The sequence below is a fragment of the Cydia pomonella genome, chromosome 6 (assembly GCF_033807575.1).
Source record: "Cydia pomonella isolate Wapato2018A chromosome 6, ilCydPomo1, whole genome shotgun sequence".
NCBI classification, from domain to species: Eukaryota; Metazoa; Arthropoda; class Insecta; order Lepidoptera; family Tortricidae; genus Cydia; species Cydia pomonella.
In genome coordinates, this window is record NC_084708.1 from 19,965,690 (window position 1) to 19,985,363 (window position 19,674).

The 19,674-nt window shown below is 36.1% G+C and overlaps 3 protein-coding genes across 5 annotated transcripts; 2 read left to right on the forward strand and 1 right to left on the reverse strand.

Annotated features, from left to right (window-relative positions):
• Positions 1–488: 488 nt before the first annotated feature.
• Positions 489–14,913, forward strand: LOC133519229 (sulfite oxidase, mitochondrial). 3 transcript variants are annotated; one of them, XM_061853222.1, is made up of 11 exons: positions 489–771; positions 2,589–2,737; positions 6,671–6,818; positions 7,043–7,221; positions 7,450–7,603; positions 8,746–8,935; positions 10,754–10,888; positions 11,271–11,463; positions 11,646–11,846; positions 12,221–12,384; positions 12,814–14,913. In XM_061853222.1, the coding sequence occupies exons 1-11, from the start codon at positions 746–748 to the stop codon at positions 12,937–12,939; spliced, it is 1,665 nt and encodes a 554-aa protein (XP_061709206.1). In that variant the 5' UTR covers positions 489–745; the 3' UTR covers positions 12,940–14,913. The 3 variants fall into 3 exon arrangements, with proteins under 3 accessions (XP_061709206.1, XP_061709207.1, XP_061709208.1); XM_061853223.1 differs by having other exon boundaries at positions 10,757–10,888; XM_061853224.1 differs by lacking the exon at positions 489–771 and adding an exon at positions 1,996–2,456.
• A 392-nt stretch (positions 14,914–15,305) lies between these two features.
• On the forward strand, positions 15,306–16,831 carry LOC133519231 (gamma-butyrobetaine dioxygenase-like). Its single transcript, XM_061853226.1, has one exon. It carries the CDS (start codon positions 15,378–15,380, stop codon positions 16,611–16,613), a length of 1,236 nt encoding a protein of 411 aa, XP_061709210.1. The 5' UTR covers positions 15,306–15,377; the 3' UTR covers positions 16,614–16,831.
• LOC133519233 (mitotic spindle assembly checkpoint protein MAD2B) lies at positions 16,604–17,563 on the reverse strand. The gene has a single exon (XM_061853229.1). It carries the CDS (start codon positions 17,357–17,359, stop codon positions 16,775–16,777), a length of 585 nt encoding a protein of 194 aa, XP_061709213.1. The 5' UTR covers positions 17,360–17,563; the 3' UTR covers positions 16,604–16,774.
• Between the last annotated feature and the right edge of the window lie 2,111 nt (positions 17,564–19,674).

Below are 19,674 nucleotides of genomic sequence, written 5' to 3' on the forward strand. Positions count from 1 at the left end.
ACACTGTTCTTTGAAATGTATTTGATAACATCCACTTGACTGTATTCTAGCAAATAAGTTAATGATTTGATTGATTGATTGATCACTTAAAAGAAATAAATAAAGATATAAAAAAACATTAGCACACGCGGTGGAAGTGGTAGGTAGGCGTCATAGTAATTTCATAGAAGTTTGACGTTTAAAATAACACTTGCAAAGTCTGGACTTTAAAAATCGCTTAAGCAACTTAAGCGCCAATTAGCAGTTTCACTGAATATCAGAACATCATTAACAATATTCCCAAAAATGTTCAATGTGTGATATTTCTGCATTGGAACCATTTTTTTTTCATTTCAAATATTGTAAATGATGTACTGATATTTCGTGAAACGGAAAAATATTCTTTCTCAGGCCCGAAATCCGTTCTGATAGTCCATAAAGTTTGGATGTCATTGGCACTTTTACTTGTTCTGATTCTTTGAGTGAAAGCGAGAAAGAAATAAGGTAAGCGGATCAAGAGTGCGGTGCGGTACGCCCGTCCGTCTGTTAGGTTAGCATATGTTAAACTAAATGCGCCTCTGTGCTGTCAGTGTCAAAATCATTACTATCAAATCAAGGTCAGTCAGAAGAATGCCGAGAAAATTACTCGAAAAAACTGATGTTTGTGACGAATTCCTCGATAATACAGGCTATACTCATTAAGATAAGGCCTGCTACAAGTTCTACAGTATGCGTGTAGCTCAATGATGTAATACATACTGTCAGCATGGCTCTTAAAACAGTTGTGTTTCGGTAAGTTATTCAGTTTCGCGGAATAAATTAAATTCGACATTTATATAACAGTGTTTCTAAGCTTAGTATTTTACTTATTTTAAATTTTTATTTGTCTATACATATTTTGAAAAAGTGAGAAAGTGAGGCACAGCACAGGAAAACTTTAAAGAAACTGATTGTTAAATGGGTTAAGTTAGAAATATCTAATTTGTAGGTGTCTAGGCATCGGAGTTTTTATCGCACGTTAATACATTAGCGGGCTATGTAGTCAACATTATGAATAAAATTCAACACATATTCATACTCATTCATCTAATTAATTAGTGATTTAAACTTTAAAATCGAGGACAAGAATGTTAATGAGTTTATAAACATTCCTATAATTTTGGTTTAATTATATAAAAATTACAAATAAGAATAAGGACCATTTTTTTATTGTTTATATGAGTAAATTTCTTTAAAATAACATGTTATTAAAAGAGGTAAAAATAAAATGACTATAAATTAATAAATCAAAAAAAAATTGGTCATTATACTTATTTGTAATATTTATGTTCAAAAGACAAAATTAAAGGATTGTTTACAAACTCATCAACATTCTTGTCCTTGATTATAAAATTCAAATCACTAATTCAATAAATGAATGGGTATGAATATGAGTTGAATTTAATTGCTAATGTCGACTCCACAGCTCACTTACTTCTTACCATTTTGATAAAAACTCCAATGCCTCGTTATATTACACTTTTTAGTTATCAGACCAAGCTAAATTGGCAGCGATTTTGATAGCCTGGGCCTGTACAAGTTAAAATAACAATTGCACTGCCTGGGCTGTTAAAATCGCTGCGAACTTATGTTAGTCTGTCTCTAATTATAATTTGTTTTTACAAGTCTTAACTCATCTTTATGTATATGTTTAGTTCAAATTATTGAGCCCAATAAGACAAATGTGTTTCAAAGAATGGCATTATTTTAGGATGGGACCTTGTTTATACCTAGTAGATACTATGTAATGCAATATTATCATTAACCTTTGTCTCTGTGGATAAGGATTCTGACTGATTTTATTAAAGATGACTTTGTATTTTATTGAAAACAATTTTTGACCACTACACACATATGGAAGGTTACGCTAATGTTATGAAGCTCAGATAATGCCATTGAGTTCATTTAAAGGCCACACCAAGCGTTGCCAAATTTCAACTTCCCATATAAACGGAGTTTCATTCTTGTTTTAAAACTATGTGTTGGATTGTAATGAAACTTTGCACATACAATGAAATGAGTTATATCTATGCATGTAATTAGTTTAGCTCCAGCTTATAAAATCAATGAAATAGAGTATAAACAAGGTTTGCATAAAATGCTTAAATTCAATGTATTTTTAAACTGTGGTATCTGAAGTAAGTTAACCAAAAACAAGATGGAGTAAAGACCTCAAAGAAAAAATAGGAAAAAACTGGAAAGAAATGGCAATAGATAGACAAAAATGGAAGAAAATGTTGGACAAATACCTAAATATAATAAAAAAAGGCGATTTGAAAGAGGGCTAGGTCAAAAGACCTTACGAACATGCTTATAAAAATCCAAATATAATAACTAATTGTTAAATAAAATGTCAACAGTTCATATAATAAAGGCTTAATAATAATAATCTGAAGTTACATAAACTAATTACAGACATGGATAAACCTTATCCTATTGTAAGTACAAAGTTCAAAAGAAATCTAGCTAGTTGTTTTAAAATGAGATTGTAACTATGTTTGTATGAAGAACCGAGCTTGCGGCAGACTTTTAAACCATCATATTTATTTCAAAATTTCTGTCTGTTTTAGATTTATGCAGCAAAAGAAACTAGTGAATTGTGCTCCAGTAATATTACAATGTGGAAAATACCACAGTCATAGTGAAGAGAGGCGAGGCTTCAGAAAAAAACTTGCTATAGTGTTATTTGGATCTGTACTTGTTGGAAAAGCTCTAGCTGGTAAGTTTTCATAACACTTTTGATGCAAAAATAAATTTGTGATTTCTAGTCCTGCTTGTGCTTAATACAGCAAAATAAAATATTTAAAAAAATACAGTATGAGAGGTACTGCTTCTTGTAAGAAATGTTAATAATAAACAACAATAATTTGGTTGAGACAAAAAAATATGGCCCAATAATAAAGCTTTTACTCAGACTCAAACTGAATTGGGAGTAAGTAATCTATAAAATCTGATTAGTTGTATGTTATTCCAAATGCAACAATTACTAAATATTATGCGAACTCAATTGCAAACATCACAATGTCTTATATAAAACTAACTAACTAACTATTGTGGCGCAGTGATCCAAAGAGGGTCTTGGCCTCCAAAACGAGAGAATGCCACCTGTCCCGATCCTGTGCCACTTCCTGCCAGTTGTCGGCTTTGAGTTGGCACAGATCCGCCTGTACACTGTCGCTCCAGCGGTATCTGGGCCGACCCACTGGACGGCGACCAGTCGGTTGTCCCAAATAAGCTCTGTCTCAATAAGCAATGTCTTATATAAATAACAAAATAAATTTTATCTAATCTATTGTATTGCAACGCAGCAACATGTTTTCTACAACATATAACAGATAAATATTAGTAATTTACGTCACTTTTATGTCAAATACAATGAATACTTATGAGGGGGTGTATTTATGGATCCATTAGCAGAATATTGTAAAACATATAAAGTGCTAAAATGTTTAAAATATGTTATAATGACCTTGAAAAGAGTGATTTCATTTTACGCAATAGTTCTAAAACTGGCTACTTCAGATTTGTGCCTGCGTCTACCAGGCGCGGATCCAGCCCTCAAAAAAGGTTGTGGTCACAGCACAGCCACTCGAAAATCGGCCAAGTGCGAGTCGGAGTCCGAACTCGTTCATGAACAATCATGACTCTTGCAAGTCTTAAACGATCGTACTACCGATCTCAATAGACTGAAAGTGTGACGTCACAAGGCTATTAGGGGGCTACCTTATAAATTTTTCGCAGATACCCGATTCTCAGACAACGTTTCGCAGGTCAACGTTTCATAGAGGGATTTATTCGTAGATCTAACTTTTAGTCGACATTTGCTAGTCTTGGTTCACATACCGTTCAATTCGCTTTTGTGTTAATTAGCAGAACACTGGCAGAACAATTATTGTATGAATTTCGTTTGGCAGAGTAATCTTTTCATTTAAGGAACTATTAGTAGACTAACTTTTTTTAACTATTAGTCGACAAGTTCAAAATGTCAAAAAAAAGAAATAAAAATACTTGAAAAATACCTCATTGGAATTGAAACAATGTCTAGAAAAAAGGTATTCGAATTCGAATCGTTTATTAGCACAAAAAATTGCAGAAGTTAGATTCCTATAGTATTTTTCAAACAGGAAGGGTATGCTGATAGATTCTCATTCTCGCAAAGTTGTATGTCATCTCAATACAATTTGTGAGATGTGGAGCTTTTAGGATATAAATTGTATGGAGATGATATCTATCAGCGTACCCTTCCCGTTTGAAAAATACTATTAAGAAGAGAAAATTTTCCAATAAAAAACCAACTCTAGGTACTCTAAACTCTATTCGTTGTAGTTTTAATTTAACGTTAAAAATAGCCCTCCGCGCCTCATTTTTGGGATGCGCGCGCGGCGTGAAAAAGCGAGTAAGTACGTAACATTAAATATAATTTTAAAGGTAGATTTTTTAAACAAGATAGGCAATTATTAATTAACACTTTTTTTCTCTAACTTTCGTCTCTATTGTAAATTTTAAAAAATGTTATAATAATTGGCGTAAAAATATTACGCTTCGTGGAGGCCATCTTATTTATACACTTAATAAGATCACTTCAACTTAAAATTGACAAAAAATTAAAAATCAGGGCAAAATTGTTAAATATAAAACAATATTATAACCAAAGTATTGTTTTTTTTTTATAGCGTGATATTGCTTAGTATGGATATAAGAAGAGCACCGATAACCGAAATATTTTTACGCCAATTATTTGAACATTTTTTTTTTGTTTACATTTACGATAATGACGTAAGAACGAGATTTTTTTTAAATTAAGTATTCCCTAACTTAGGGCTATTTTCAGCGGTAAATGAAAACTACAATGAATGAGATATGAATGAGATGATGATGATGATAGTACTTGGGATTTTTTTATTGGAAATTTCCACTGCTTTAGGAATATTTTATTTTCATTTCTTAAATGTATTATAGTTTATGAGATTCGGCTACAACGGCTACAACGAAATACCACATTTTTTCATAAATATTTATTTTTAACTTTTGCAATTGTTTATGTGCTAATGCTAATATACAATCAATTCATTTATTTATCAAGTATGACTCATACAATTTGTTAGTATACAATACAATATTAATTCTTATATCTAATGTTAGTATATAATTAATAAAATAAATATACGCTTCGAATACATTAATCTAGACATTGCTTACTCCGAATCTAATCATGTACAGTCAGCATCAAAAGTAGCGGACGAAACAATGCACCAAAAGTATCTGATATTCGGGATAACTTTTCTAAATGTAGATAAATCTCTAAAATTCATACCCAAAATTATATCTTTTACAGTCTAAATTGTTCTACATATAGAACTATAACTTTTTGTTAAGCTGTTACAGAATGGTAGATACTTTTGGAGCATTGTTTGATCCGCTATTTTTGATGCTGACTGTACCACATGTATTTTTAGGAGCAGTATCTAAACTTTTCAATTTGCTGACTAGACTAAAGTTATTTTCGAATAAAGTGACAATTTAATTAAACTTTAACTAACAGTTAAATTAGTAATTTAGCAATTGCGGTAGGTACTTACAACATTCGGGTCGGCAATATATCGAAAATCGCAAACGATTTATTGCAGTCTATGGCACTTTTTATACATAGATAGATAAACGCTACGCTAACTACGCTAAAAAATCCTACAGCTGTAAATTAAAAGCTGGCAATATTTTTGAATATTGTACTAATATATTTGTGAATGTTGAAGATTTCTAAGACTCCATAAGCTAAAATTACTTGCCCGTGTTAGTAAATAATCTTTATTTTTTACAAATCATTAGGACTCGTGGTAGCGAGAATTTCTAATTAACACCAGATGATCTGTTTTCGACTTGGGTAAGTGTGACAGTTATCAAACTATCAATTTACGAAAAATAAATCCGCGTATCAATGTTATGCCAACCAACTAACTACTCTGTGTAATGAAATTTTTACAAAGATTCCTCTGCCATAGCATCTGCGAAACAAAAATCGGCATAATTTTACTCGAGGAATTAATAGGGCACCCTATTAGGGTTGTGGGCATGCCCATCGTGCCCACAACGGTGGATCCGCCCTTGGCGTCTACACCCCTAGACACTAAATCTAAACAAATGTATGAAAAGTTTGACGGAGTTAAGGCTGACCACAGTCATATAATTTGAGAATGAGCCTCTATATAAGATAAGATAAGAAGAATTTATTATCACAAAAAGAACATAAATTATCATACACAAATTAATATACAAACGAACAGAAAATTGTGCTAAAAGGTCTTCACTCAGCTTGATGCCACGAAGCGATTCCTAGCTAGGACACACTATGTGACGCTGATTTTCAGTGAAGCCTGGTAAAACTAGAATTAGGTGGCACAAATATCCAATAAAACATAAAAACATAGTAAAATTATTTACATACTAAAAACACTGCATTAGTCCAATATGAAGTAACAAAATCGATCAATGAAAAAAGTGACAAAAATAGTTATAAAGAATAACGTATAATAAAACTAATAAATTTTATATAATAGTGTTGTGTGTGGGCGTGTGCATGTGTATTTATATCATTTTTAAATAATTAGCTAAAAAAGATCTCGTATTAAAACAAAAAAACAACATTATATTTCAGATGATGCCATAAAATTACAAAATAACATCAGTGAGAAACCTGCAAAAAAAAATAGCAGTGAGGATAACGATGGAGGAACTGAGGCAGGGGCTAAGAAACCAGGCTTACCCTTGTACAGTGCAGAAGAAGTCAGCAAGCATGATTCCACGTTAGTACATCATATGTATATGTAATAATAAAAAAATAAGCCACAACATTGTTAAGTCTCAGATTAGTTGTGTTTTAACGTTTTATCCACCATGACTATTTTATATAACACGCAATACTAAACTTTACTAGAATCTGTTAAGGTTCATTTTATACTGTGACCTCAGACCGACTGTTAAAGGGTTAAAATCATGAACTATTAACATAAATATATATTTTTTTCAGTGACAGCTTTTGGGTGACATACAAACACGGCGTATATGACGTCACGACATTCCTCCCCTCCCACCCGGGCGGGGAGCAGATCCTCAACGCAGCTGGCCTTAGTATAGAACCCTTCTGGAACGTCTACGGGATGCATAAAACTAAGGAGATATATACTCTGCTGGAGTCATATAGGATAGGTAAGCAATGTCTTATTATTATTATTATCAATTCTTTATTTCAGGTAAATTTTATCCATATAATATACTTAGTAAAACGATCAGACGAATCGCCCGATGGCAAGCAATTGCGATGTATTCCTTCAGTAAAGTGTAAATGTTAAAATGTCAGAAAACTTACTGACACAAGCCCGGGTTTGAAAGCCGCAGGCTATACCTAACCAGCCTAATATAACCTGCCTTTCTCAGGTAATCTTCAAGACGAAGACGTAGTGGACCACACGGACGACGAGATGTGGGTAAAGGAGCCCGTACGAGACCGCAGACTCATCATCAAGACAGCCAAGCCGTTCAACGCCGAGATACCCATGAAACTGCAGGTGGAACACTTCGACACACCCAAGTATGACAATTAGGGAACAAATCAAATTATTTTATTGAATATCTTTTGATTTGTATTTTTAAGTAGTCACACTACTAATATACTGGGTGATTTTGGGGGCCGTGATCCTGAATGTCAAAAATGTGTTAAGATGGTCATACTAAACAAACCACAAAATCGCGAAATAAAATTTAATGGACACTTTGAAGGCCCGAAGTAAACGAAATGTAGGGGCCCATTGGTATATTTTTTTCACTATTTTCATAGTGGTCCCCTGGGAACAGTATGACCATCTTAACACGTTTTTGACATTCGGGATCACACCCCCAAAAAATCACCCATTTTAAGTTTGCCACTGGAAGTTGTCGTAGTCTACTAGTCCATTTCAATATTTTCAATGTATCACACCTTATAGATAAGCTACGCGCACCACATCTCGTGAATACCGCCGTTTTTAATTTAGTACTGATTTTTATCTTCATACTTCATTAACTTTGTATATGATTCCATTTTTTATTAATTATTCGCTATGCTCTCGTTTCTAGAGGTAAATTGCGACGCCTATACGTAACGGTAATAAATATAAAATCATGGGCGTAGGCAGGTACAGGCAGTCAGCTGCAAGAAAGCTCAAATTTTACATACAATGTATGCCTCTCTGCGGCGTCTGCCGCATAGATAATTATTATGACATTGCATTGGGTTGCTAGACCACTGTATTGCCTTATATAGTGAACGTTGAGGTATATATTATTGTTCAAGTAAATTAGCAACGTCACTTTCATTTGTGAAATATATATGCAAGCTCCAATACCATCCTGACTTCCTCAGCATGTTCGCTGAGCGCTTGGACTGCCCCATGGCAAAACACTGGGCAGAAAATCACTGATCAAACAAAGAAATTATTTCTACCTAGTGCTGCTAATATTTTTTTAATTTATTTGTATAAATGAATTATGTTTGTAGCTTTGTAATTTGTGTTTGAATTATTTCTTAAGCAGTTTTATTTTTATATTTTAATTTTATTTTGTAATGTGTCATATGGGTTGCCTACAAAAGAAACTTATTAAAAAAATTCAGGTATAGGTAATACCTGATTTTTTTTGAAAGTTTCTTCCAAACAACTAAGTACTTTATTCGCTCATTACTCGTTTTGTCGCCAGTGAGCTATTCTACGTCCGTCAACACATGCCGGTACCCGAAGTGAAGGCTGAGTCGCACACGCTCCGCATCAACATCGCGGGCCGCGACGATTCAGTCGCTTTCACACTACAGGACCTGGCCAAGTTCCGGCAGGCGAGCGTGCGGGCCGCGCTTATGTGCGCGGGGAATAGGCGGAGCGAGATGAATAAGGTTTCTTTCTCTTTCGACTTTACTTTTTGGTTAAAGGTGTATCAGTCATTTTCGCAATATATTATTAAGTTTATCAAAATAAAATAAAAACAATTTTGTACTACGAAACGTTTTGGGCCATTTTATGAAGCATGAATCGGCCCGTTAACTGAACAAGCTTAAATGAGGTCCACTGGTCTATTGCTTAAAGATGCGATGTTTTGTTTGCGCATTCATGAAAGGGCAAATCTATAACTGACAATAATTATTAGGCCAAAACCAACGTGCCATTAGGGTGATAATAATAAAGGGAGAAAGCTGCACCGCGAGTGGAGTGAAGCCGAGAAGGCCGGCTTTATGATTTACGACTCTACAAACAACCTTTATTGCTAAGGTCCACTGATTATACTTATAGAACATTTACATATACATATAGAACATTTGTGTTGGAATATCATATTACTCATATTGTCTTGTGTGGGTATGGGTAAATGCTGTAAATTGAAAAAGTTGCTTTTACGCATGTTTTGTTCCAGGTCTATCACAAAAATGGCTTTATGTAAGCAGTTGCATTTGTGTATTATACTAATTAGTGCTAAATTTTTCAAACTAGAAAAATGGATATAAAAGTAATCGCGAGTAATATAGTGTCTTGTAAATTGTTTGTATTTTTAATTGTTTCAATTTGTTTTAGCGTGTAACTACTTTTTGTTTTTTTCCTTCTAATATAATTATTTTTGTTAACATGCACTTACTTACTCTGCGCTTGTCGTTTCACGTCTATCTCTCACCTAAATACACATACAGTTGTGTAAAATAAAAACAGAAAATCACAAAACCATTAACGCTTACAATAACACTTCGCATGTCTTTATTTACTTTGTATCAAAATGTAGATTGCCAACCCCACAGCGCAGCGACAACTCCATACGCTTGTTGAACAACTGCCGAGATACCTGCCCTCAGTCAGTGTTGTCACATCTACCAACTTTTCGGTAGATCTACCTATTTTGCCTGCGTTCTACCTATCTACCTCCCTCGGCCTGAAATCTACCTATTTTTCAAAATGGTACAATTGTAAGCAATTCTCAATACATGTGACGGAACATTACTTAATTTCTACCGAATTTAGATTCGATTTAATGAAAACTTGCCAAAGAAACAGATTATACAAGCAGGTTTATTAATACCTACAAACAATGGAAATCCTAATTTTGTTTCAATTTCTTTAATAAACACGTGTACTAACGTCACAATATTAAAAACTTATAAATAATTCAAAACATTTTATACACATTTTTAATCATAAAATAGAGTAGTATAGTAGATCTACCTATTTTTCATTTTGAACTTCACCCATTTCTACCTATTTTTGCACCCTGTTCTACCATTTCGCCAAAATTGTATGTGACAACACTGCCTGCCCTGTGTGCTTAAAGTTAGCAAAAAATCACTCCTCACTGGAGCAGCAGAGAGAATCACAATATCTCTTTCTTGCACTAGAATTATCACCCCAAGAAATATTCTACTGTTACTGATAAAATTGGTTTGCACGATTATCGTTTACGCTGCAATGTTTTTGATGTGATCCTTTCCAAATGCACGAAATGAATCCTAAAACAAATCGCATGATAGTCAAAATGAATGCTAGATTTTACTCCCACTTAACACGACCATTTGACCGCCAGGATTACATTATAAAATGAACATTAAAAAACTGTTCGAATGTATATTCGAACAGTTTTCTATCGCGCGTTGTGTAGGTACAATAGCCATGGCGGTGAAAAGGTTCAAAAAATATTATTAACCGTGCCTAATTTCGCTGTGCTCTGCGTAAAGCAGGTGAAGCCAGTGAAAGGTCTGAGTTGGCAGGGCGGCGCCATCAGCAATGCTGTCTGGAGTGGCGTGTACTTGCGCGACGTGCTTAAACACTGCGGCGTGGATATGGAGGACACGCAAGGGAAGCATATCATAGTAAGTAATAAAATGAAGATAAAGATGCCCAATATAAAACAGAAAATAAATGTGTTTATATAGGTTTTTTGCGACTCTCCTTTCTTCAAGTCATCAAGTTTCTGTTTTCCTAGTTTTACGATACCTATGTTTCACTGATAATAGTTTCGAGTCACGAACATATACTTAATTACAGTATTCCCATTTTCGAATCGCATTAAACTGAAAAGCCTAAGCCTTTTTCAAACTCAAAAATTTTTTCAGCAAATAAGCCACAGGGGCAGTTTTCAACACACGTCAATTTTTTCAAGCAATAAAAAATTACAGATATGGTATCAATGGAATCTATCTAATTCCGTGCCAATCCGAAACTTATCCCTTCAATATCCAAACTCACCCACAGTTCACAGGTTCAGACATAGATGCGACCGGCCACAACTTCAGCACGTCCATCCCTCTCCACATGGCCGTCGACCCCAGCTCGCGTATATTGCTGGCTACACACATGAACGGCTCCGTGTTACCGCCGGACCACGGGTACCCGCTGCGGGTGGTCGTGCCCGGCGCGCCCGCGGTGCGCAGCGTCAAGTGGCTTGGTTAGTACTGTACATCCTATAGCAATGGATCCCAGCTCGCGTATATTGCTGGCTACACACATGAATGGCTCCGTATTACCGCCGGACCACGGGTACCCGTAACGCAACGCGTACCGGATCAATCAGTAGACTGGTTGTTGCAATCTACTCTTTAAAACTTTAACATACCTTTTCTGTTTTAGAATCGATAACGATAGGCGACGACGAGAGCTCATCTCACTGGCACAAGCAAGACTACCGCGCCTTTAACCCCTCCAAGACTTGGGAGACCGCGGACTTCGCCACCGCGCCACCTGTTTATAGTCTACCGGTGACGTCGGCTATATGCGACCCGACGGATGGAGAGATGGTCAAAATGAAGGATGGCTGCATAGAAATCAGAGGTATCAATAATGAGATTTCATGCTTGTAGTTGGGGCAAGTAAGACTACCGGGGTTTCAAAGTATCTGGGATTTGGGAGATCGCAGACTTTGCCACCGCAACCCTCGTCTAATACATTCTACCGGTGAGGTCGGCTATATGTATGCGACCCGGCGGATGGAGAGACGGTCAAGATCAAAGATGGATAATCAGAGGTATATTTTTTTTTCTTTCTCATTTAAACAATTCAGATCGTCGTCTCGGGACTTAGGGTTGAGACAAAATCAACAAATTTTCATTTTTGTCAGACGTTCGTCTGACTGACGTCACAGCTTAGGATTGGGGACTTCACGATTTTAAACAAAACTATTTATTTTAATCCCTTTTTTTGTACAGGGTACGCATACTCCGGCGGTGGCGCGAAAATTCTCCGCGTAGACTTAAGCACGGACCGAGGCCAATCATGGGAGGAGGCCGAATGTACGACGAGCGACGACGCGCCGCCGTACCACTACTCCTGGGCGCTGTGGACGGCGCGACTTCCAGCTAAGAGGGGAGAGGTAAGCACGAACCGAGGCCAAGCTTGGGAGGAGGCCGAATGTACGTCGAGCGACGACGTGCCGCCGTACCACTACTCCTGGGCGCTGTGGACGGCGCGACTTCCAGCTAAGAAGGGAGAGGTAAGCACGAACCGAGGCCAAGCTTGGGAGGAGGCCGAATGTACGACGAGCGACGACGCGCCGCCGCTGTGGACGGCGCGACTTCCAGCTAAGAGGGGAGAGGTAAGCACGTACCAGGCCCGACATATGTGGAGGTCGAATGTGTGACTAGTGACTCGCCGCTTTAACACGCGAGCCAACCTCACAAAAAACTGAAAACCTTGGTTTAAGAAATTAGCCCGAAATTTCGCCCCACTTGAGCTCTACTATCTACTATGCATTTACTGATCAGTGATCACACCCCACTTTAAATGGTATTTTTGTCACTAGATGGAGCTATGGGTAAAAGCGACCGACAGCAATTTCAACACACAGCCAGAAAAATTCGACGATATTTGGAACATCCGCGGCATACTCAGCAACGCCTACCATAAAATTAAGATACACGTAGACTGATGATTACTCCCCTTAACGTATCATACAAGAGTCCATACCCTACCCTACCTAAAGATAATTCATAATAATTATATTATGGTAATTTAAGCGTTGTGTTAAGGAATATATTTCCTACAATTATTTTTAATTTTTTTTCAAAGTGATAGAGCTCAATTTAGCGTAATATCTGACACCTTCATGCTCGTTAGCGTTAAATGTTTAAATACCATTGATAAAGACAGACAGACAACATAATACGTTTGAGAGAAGCTTTTATTGCGTCTGTTAATCAGAATCGAGGGCAAGGCAGCTATTATTAATTTATTGCTCATCCTTATAAGTACATAGGTATCATGATAACTTATTTAATTTATGATTAAAACATGTCATAATAATACAATGCATAATTACGAGGTTACGATGGCCTCAGTGTCGAGCATCTGCGCTATGCTGGTCAACATATAACACGAGTGCTGGCGATGTTCTTTTCTCTATGTATTGCACATTCCTATCTGCCTCCGGATTTAATTAAAACGATAGTTGTACCAGTTGTAAAAAATAAAACCGGAGACTTATCAGATAAGTGCAACTATAGACCGATATCACTTGCGACCATTGTTGCAAAAGTGCTTGACAGTGTGCTTAATGCTCAGTTAAACAAAGTACTCTTGCTGCACGATAACCAGTTTGGGTTCAGACCCGGACTTTCGACTGAAAGTGCAATTTTGACCCTTAAGCACACTGTTGCGTACTATGTTACTAGAAACACGCCGGTCTATGCATGCTACCTAGACCTGTCGAAGGCATTTGATCTGGTTTCCTACGATCTACTATGGAAAAAACTTGAATCAGTAAACCTACCTCAGGAACTCATCTTTTTATTCAGACATTGGTATGGAAACCAGATCAACTATGTTCGTTGGGCTGGTACGCTATCGGACTCATATGGCATGGAATGCGGTGTGAGGCAGGGGGGATTGAGCTCGCCAGCGCTGTTCAACCTGTACATAAATGAGTTGATTGTCGCGCTCTGCAGCATGCATATAGGATGTCACGTAGATGGCGTTAATGTTAACAATTTGAGTTATGCCGACGATATGGTGCTGCTGAGCGCGTCAATCTGCGGTATGAGAAGATTGCTGCAGGTTTGTGAGGACTATGCGCAAGCGCACGGGCTGAGATATAATGTCAGCAAAAGTCAGTACATGGTCTTTGGGGTTGGTGCTATTCTACCATCTGAAGTACCACCCATTCGTTTGAACTCGGTGGATCTCGAAAGAGTGTTCAAATATAAATACCTAGGGCATATACTCACCACCGACCTCAAGGACAATGCTGACATTGAACGTGAACGTAGGGCCTTGTCGATAAGAGCTAATATGATTGCCCGACGGTTTGCACGTTGCTCTATTGACAGTAAAATAACCCTGTTCAGGGCTTTTTGTACCACTTTTTACACGTGCAGCCTGTGGAGCAAATTTACAAAAAAATCGTACAAGGCCCTACAAATTCAATATAATAATGCGTTCCGGGTGTTGATGGGGCTGCCGCGCTTTTGCAGTGCGTCACAGATGTTCGCTGACGCGCACGTAACATGCTTCAAAGCAGCAATGCGCCTGCGAGCCGCATCGCTGGTACGGCGCGTGCGCGCCAGCCCCAACACCATCCTAACTATGATTGCGGATAGGATCGACTGTCCGTACATAATGCATTGTTGCGGGCTTCATAAGCCCAGTAACGGTGAATGGTTAGGATTTTAGTTAAGATATTTATTGTTACTAACATAGTTTTTAAGTTTTATTGTACATAACTAACATTTTATGAGCCACATGCGCTTGAAATAAACGGTAATTTAATTTAATAATTTTTTAATAATCATGTTTGAACAAAAATGGTTGTTTAGTGGTTGTAATGTTCTTGAGTACAATTTTTTTTCAACTCTAGGTACATGTATATAATACAAATATTTAGATCAATATATGTTCGTTTATTTAAGCCATGGTTTCATTCAATTCCTATAGGTTTGTTTTTATATTTCAACTTATGACAATTTCAGATGTTTTTAAAAACTCCCAAACACTGCCAATATCCTGAAATACCTACAGCTTAAAACAAGTTTTCATTTCGAAAACTACCAGTATATAATCTGTCCTTAGGAATAAGAGCTATTTTTAACCTTACGGCAATTAGTGTTGGTTTATAATCGTAAAAATGGGTACTTTTCAAATCAAAAGTAAACTCAGAATCCGTACGCCATGTATTGCGTAACAAAACGGGTTCTGGTTCTGATACTAAACCGGGTTTGATAAGCAAAGTTCATTAAACAGTTATGTATATTACCATTGTGTAAGTATTGACCTTACACAATTAGGTAATTATACAGTTTAATTACCTACTATCATAATGGCTTGTGTCAACCAACTTATCTCTTATCATTTAGCATTGTACAAGAGAGCAAAATGCTCGCGTTCAGACAATTCTGCACTAATAAGCTAATATCTAACGTATTAAAAAGTAGTGTTACTCAAATTCATACACAGAATGCACTTTTCAAACAATCTGATATGTTAAAGCTGGTTATAAGTGGACAATCTTTACAATTTCCAATTGTGTGGCTGAGGGATAACTGCCAGTGCGAACAATGCTTCCATCGATCAGCGAAAAGCCGGACAGTTGATTGGGGCAAATTCGACTTAAAAGTTCAGGCGAATAATGTCCAGAAGGACGAAAAATCTGTCAAGCTAACGTGGAGTGATGGGCATATATCAGAGTTTGACTTCAAATGGCTAAAGTTCAGAAACTTTACTTCAGAAAATAAGAAAATTTATGACAGTGCTATTTATAAACCCGCCAAAATTACTTGGGATGGTAAGGATTTTCAGAAGATCTGTTCGAAACATGATTATGATGAGATTTTGAACTCAAACCAGGCATTGTACAATTGGTTACACAGTCTATCAGTTTACGGAGTAGCTTTGATTCAAAACACACCAAATTCTGCTACGGCTATTGACAAAATTGTGGACACCATTGGATTCACACGGAGAACACATTATGGTGTCAAATTCGTGGTGCAAAATGTACCTAACACCAGTAATGTAGCATATCTAAACACTAATCTGCAAGTGCATATTGACTTGCCATACTATGAATATTGTCCAGGAGTAAATATGTTGCACTGTTTAGAGCAAACTCAAAGTCAAGGTGGAGAGAATATTCTCTCTGACGCTCACTATGTGGCTTCATACATTAAACAAAACCATCCAGAACAGTTTAAGCTTCTAACAGATGTAGAAATTGAATGGAGTGACATTGGAACTGAAGATGGTAATGAATTCTTCAAACTCTACAGATCTCCAGTTATTTGCTTGGATAAACATGGAGAAGTAATGAGAATAAATTTCTCTGTTCCTCAAAGAGGGAATTACTTTCCGGGCCCAATAGAACTTGTTCAACCTTGGTATGAAGCATGGGCCTTATTTCTGAATTTAAATCATAAGTTCTCTGCTAAATTCAAGACAAAAGCTGGAGACATTTTGACTTTTGATAACATAAGGTTGCTGCATGGGCGTAATGCATATGAAGACAGTTCTAACAATGTTCGGAAATTAATTGGTGCATATGTGGATTGGGATGAATTATATTCCCGGTGGAGATGTTTAAAAGTCAAATTGGAAAATATGGATGGTATTTGATATGTTAGTACAGTATATATTTCCTTTTACAATGAATTAAACGTACAATTAAGTATTCCTATTATATTTTTCACACATGCCATAGGATCATTTTAGCTTCTGAATTGTTGACTGTAAATGTTATACATGCATAAAGTCTAGCTGCAGTAAAATGTGAGTCCTCATTTTATTTCTACATAGGTATCAATATTATAACATCTTACATTAAATCTTCTTAATGGAATAATATTATTTATCTCCTCTGCTGCCCCCTCAACTTCAACAAAAGGAAAGTCCTCTAATTCAGGATTATTTGCCAATGCAATAGCATTAGATTCGTTTGTGTGTATAAATATCGAGAAACTACAGTCATCAGGAACTACGAACTTCTCACTATTGCTGACCAAATTTAAGCAAAATGCTCGAAGATTTTGCTCAGCTTGAATCAAATAGGCATCTGAATTTTCATCGGACAGTTTGTGTTTCTCAAAATCGAAAATGAAATTGATCACAGGTTTGTAGTTTTCATCTGTAATGGAAAACTCAGTGCGTCGCAGTTGCTCGGTTTTCAAACTTTCTGCAATATTTTTGAGGCACAGGTCGAGATATTGGTTGACTTCAGGATGCATGCACCGGTAAACTACGACGCTATACTTCTTTCTCGTTTCGAAGACACTTTTCGGGTAAACAGAGGCGTAATACAGAATGTTGTGGAAGGCAACTGCTAGAAATTCTATCGTAATGTCCACGAAACAATTATCAGTCATTGTAAATGCAATAAATATGATAAACTAGGTTCGATCATATCAATCACGAATTTCCGTTCATAAATATTACAATAACTACTTTGATTAATTGATTTATTCATGTAATATTAATTATTATGAATAAATAATAATCTATTTTCAACGAATTTACTAACTTTCAAAACAAACTATAATCTTCATCTATGGGCCATCCATCTGTTGAATGACATTGACATTTTGATTTAGCACGCTGAAGTGACGTTTCCGGTCTAAATCACGCAGAGTATTTTGTTCACATCGATTTATATCGTGCCCGTATTTTTTTTATAACTACAAATAGAGTCCGTCTAAGCTAACTCTGCACCGTTTTTGGTAGCGCAGACTGTGAAAGTGTTATTATACACGTCATCATTTCATAGAAATTGGATGTTTATACTAATGTCCACATGATTTCTACGCTCGCTTTCACTCTGTGCTACATAGATGGTAGGATCCAATAGACGTGATACACGCGTGCGCCCATGAGGGGCAGAACATACGCAATGCGACAATATTAAAAACATGTTTATAACATTCCTGACAACATACCAAAAACCCGTCCGCTAAAATGCCACCACCATGTTTCGGAGGTTCCGGGGCAAACTGCCAAATCCGACACAAGGATCAGCCGATTCAACGGAGCCACGCCGTTTTTTCGCCTAGTGTTTAGTTTTAATGTATATGTATTAGTCTATTAGGTATTTGTAATACAGGCATTGTTGCCTGAATTAAAATATTAAGTAAATAAAATATACTATCTAAAATTTACGGTGGGGAATAAAAAAAAACCGGAAACGGTAGGTTCATAAAAGCAAATCTGACTAAGAATATTGGGAGACGTCGGTACCTAATTTAATTTCAATAGTTTTAAAGTCAGTCATTAGAATAGATTTTATTAAATGTTAATCACCTTTTAACCTTCAGCTCATTTCGCCGCAGCCTGATAACCAAAAAAGTTTAATAAGTAATTATTTTGAAGAAAAGTATGTTTAACCCTTTTCCAGGCCAAGATTTCCCAAAAAATCCAAATATATTCCAATTAACAAGCTTTGACAATTAATTTGAAGACAAGTCACATTTCCCGAAAATGCAATCTAATTTGAACCTTAAACCGGCATGCTAACGTTGAAATTCTATTGGCGTTTATGTGGCGGTTCGGAATTTTTTTTAGTTCAAATTTTTCTCATACCTACAGTGTGCAGTTTGTGTTGAGTTCCAATGAAAAGTGGCAAATGATTTTAATAAAAAATCAATCTGATTATTTTTTATGAATTACAATAGTACTAAAATTAGTAAAAAATAATAATTGTTGTTTACAAACGTTCATCATTAAATAGTTCTTTCTGAACTGTGTGTCAGAAATATCTGATACTTTAATAATAAACAAAATATCAACTTAAAAATGAAATTTATTTACCATAATTTAAGTATTTTACACTACAATAAAAGCACTGATTGCCTTTTCTTATTACTGCCTTTATTTATCTGGAATGGCATCAAGCCCCTGGAAAAGAAAAAAAAAGTGTTTGAATATAAAACTAATAATAAACTTTTGTTTCAAGTGTGTTTCAAGTTTACACAATCCACTCATAAATTACAAATATGTTTCTTATTATGCAAAATGTGTGCTAAACATAAAAATAATGCTGATTTAAAACTAGGTTATGTAATGTGAGCAATGTGCAAATCATTCTCTAATATGCTAGGGCTAAGCCTTAGGTTGTTAACACTTTGCCAAGTGCCAAGAGCCCTATTTCCAATACAAAATGAGCACACATAGATGTTCTTGGCAGTGAATGTGTTAACCTTTGACCACTTTATGTCACACACAAAAGTCACTGACACACCAAGGTCCCGGGTTCAAGCAAGCTAATGTAAACCTTACTTGAAAGTGTTAAGGTTACTTTAACAGCATCCGCCATATCACTAATAGTTGTGTCTAGTGCTGTGGTCTAATTACAACACCTTAACATGTTCTTGGCGTTCAAAAGGCGTTAAAGGGCGAAATTTCACCATACCAAAATAGTTTCATATATTTTGAATTTATGCCTGTATTATGAGGATCCATAATATCCAAAGAATCCAGGTAATAAATCATCATATCATTTAGATTTTGCATATCTAAATTATTCATTCCAAACCTAATCCACATGAATAGGAGGGTCCACACTGAGTGAGTATATGCATGAGGCAAATTCCTTGCGCACAAAAAGGTCAGTGTAGGCCAGTGCACGAGTCAGTCGAGGCATGTTTACACTGGCCGTTTTGTGCATGAGGAAATTACCTTGCGTGTATGC

What these genes read in the sequence shown, in the direction of transcription:
- LOC133519233 (XM_061853229.1), bottom strand. Translation starts at nt 17,359, where the DNA reads ATGACTGATAATTGTTTCGTGGACATTACGATAGAATTTCTAGCAGTT.
- LOC133519231 (XM_061853226.1), top strand. Translation starts at nt 15,378, where the DNA reads ATGCTCGCGTTCAGACAATTCTGCACTAATAAGCTAATATCTAACGTA.
- LOC133519229 (XM_061853222.1), top strand. Translation starts at nt 746, where the DNA reads ATGGCTCTTAAAACAGTTGTGTTTCG. An exon ending in GGCGGAGCGAGATGAATAAG is followed by an intron (nt 8,936 to 10,753) that starts GTTTCTTTCTCT and finishes CTCTGCGTAAAG; the next exon opens with CAGGTGAAGCCAGTGAAAGG. An exon ending in GCGCAGCGTCAAGTGGCTTG is followed by an intron (nt 11,464 to 11,645) that starts GTTAGTACTGTA and finishes TTTCTGTTTTAG; the next exon opens with AATCGATAACGATAGGCGAC.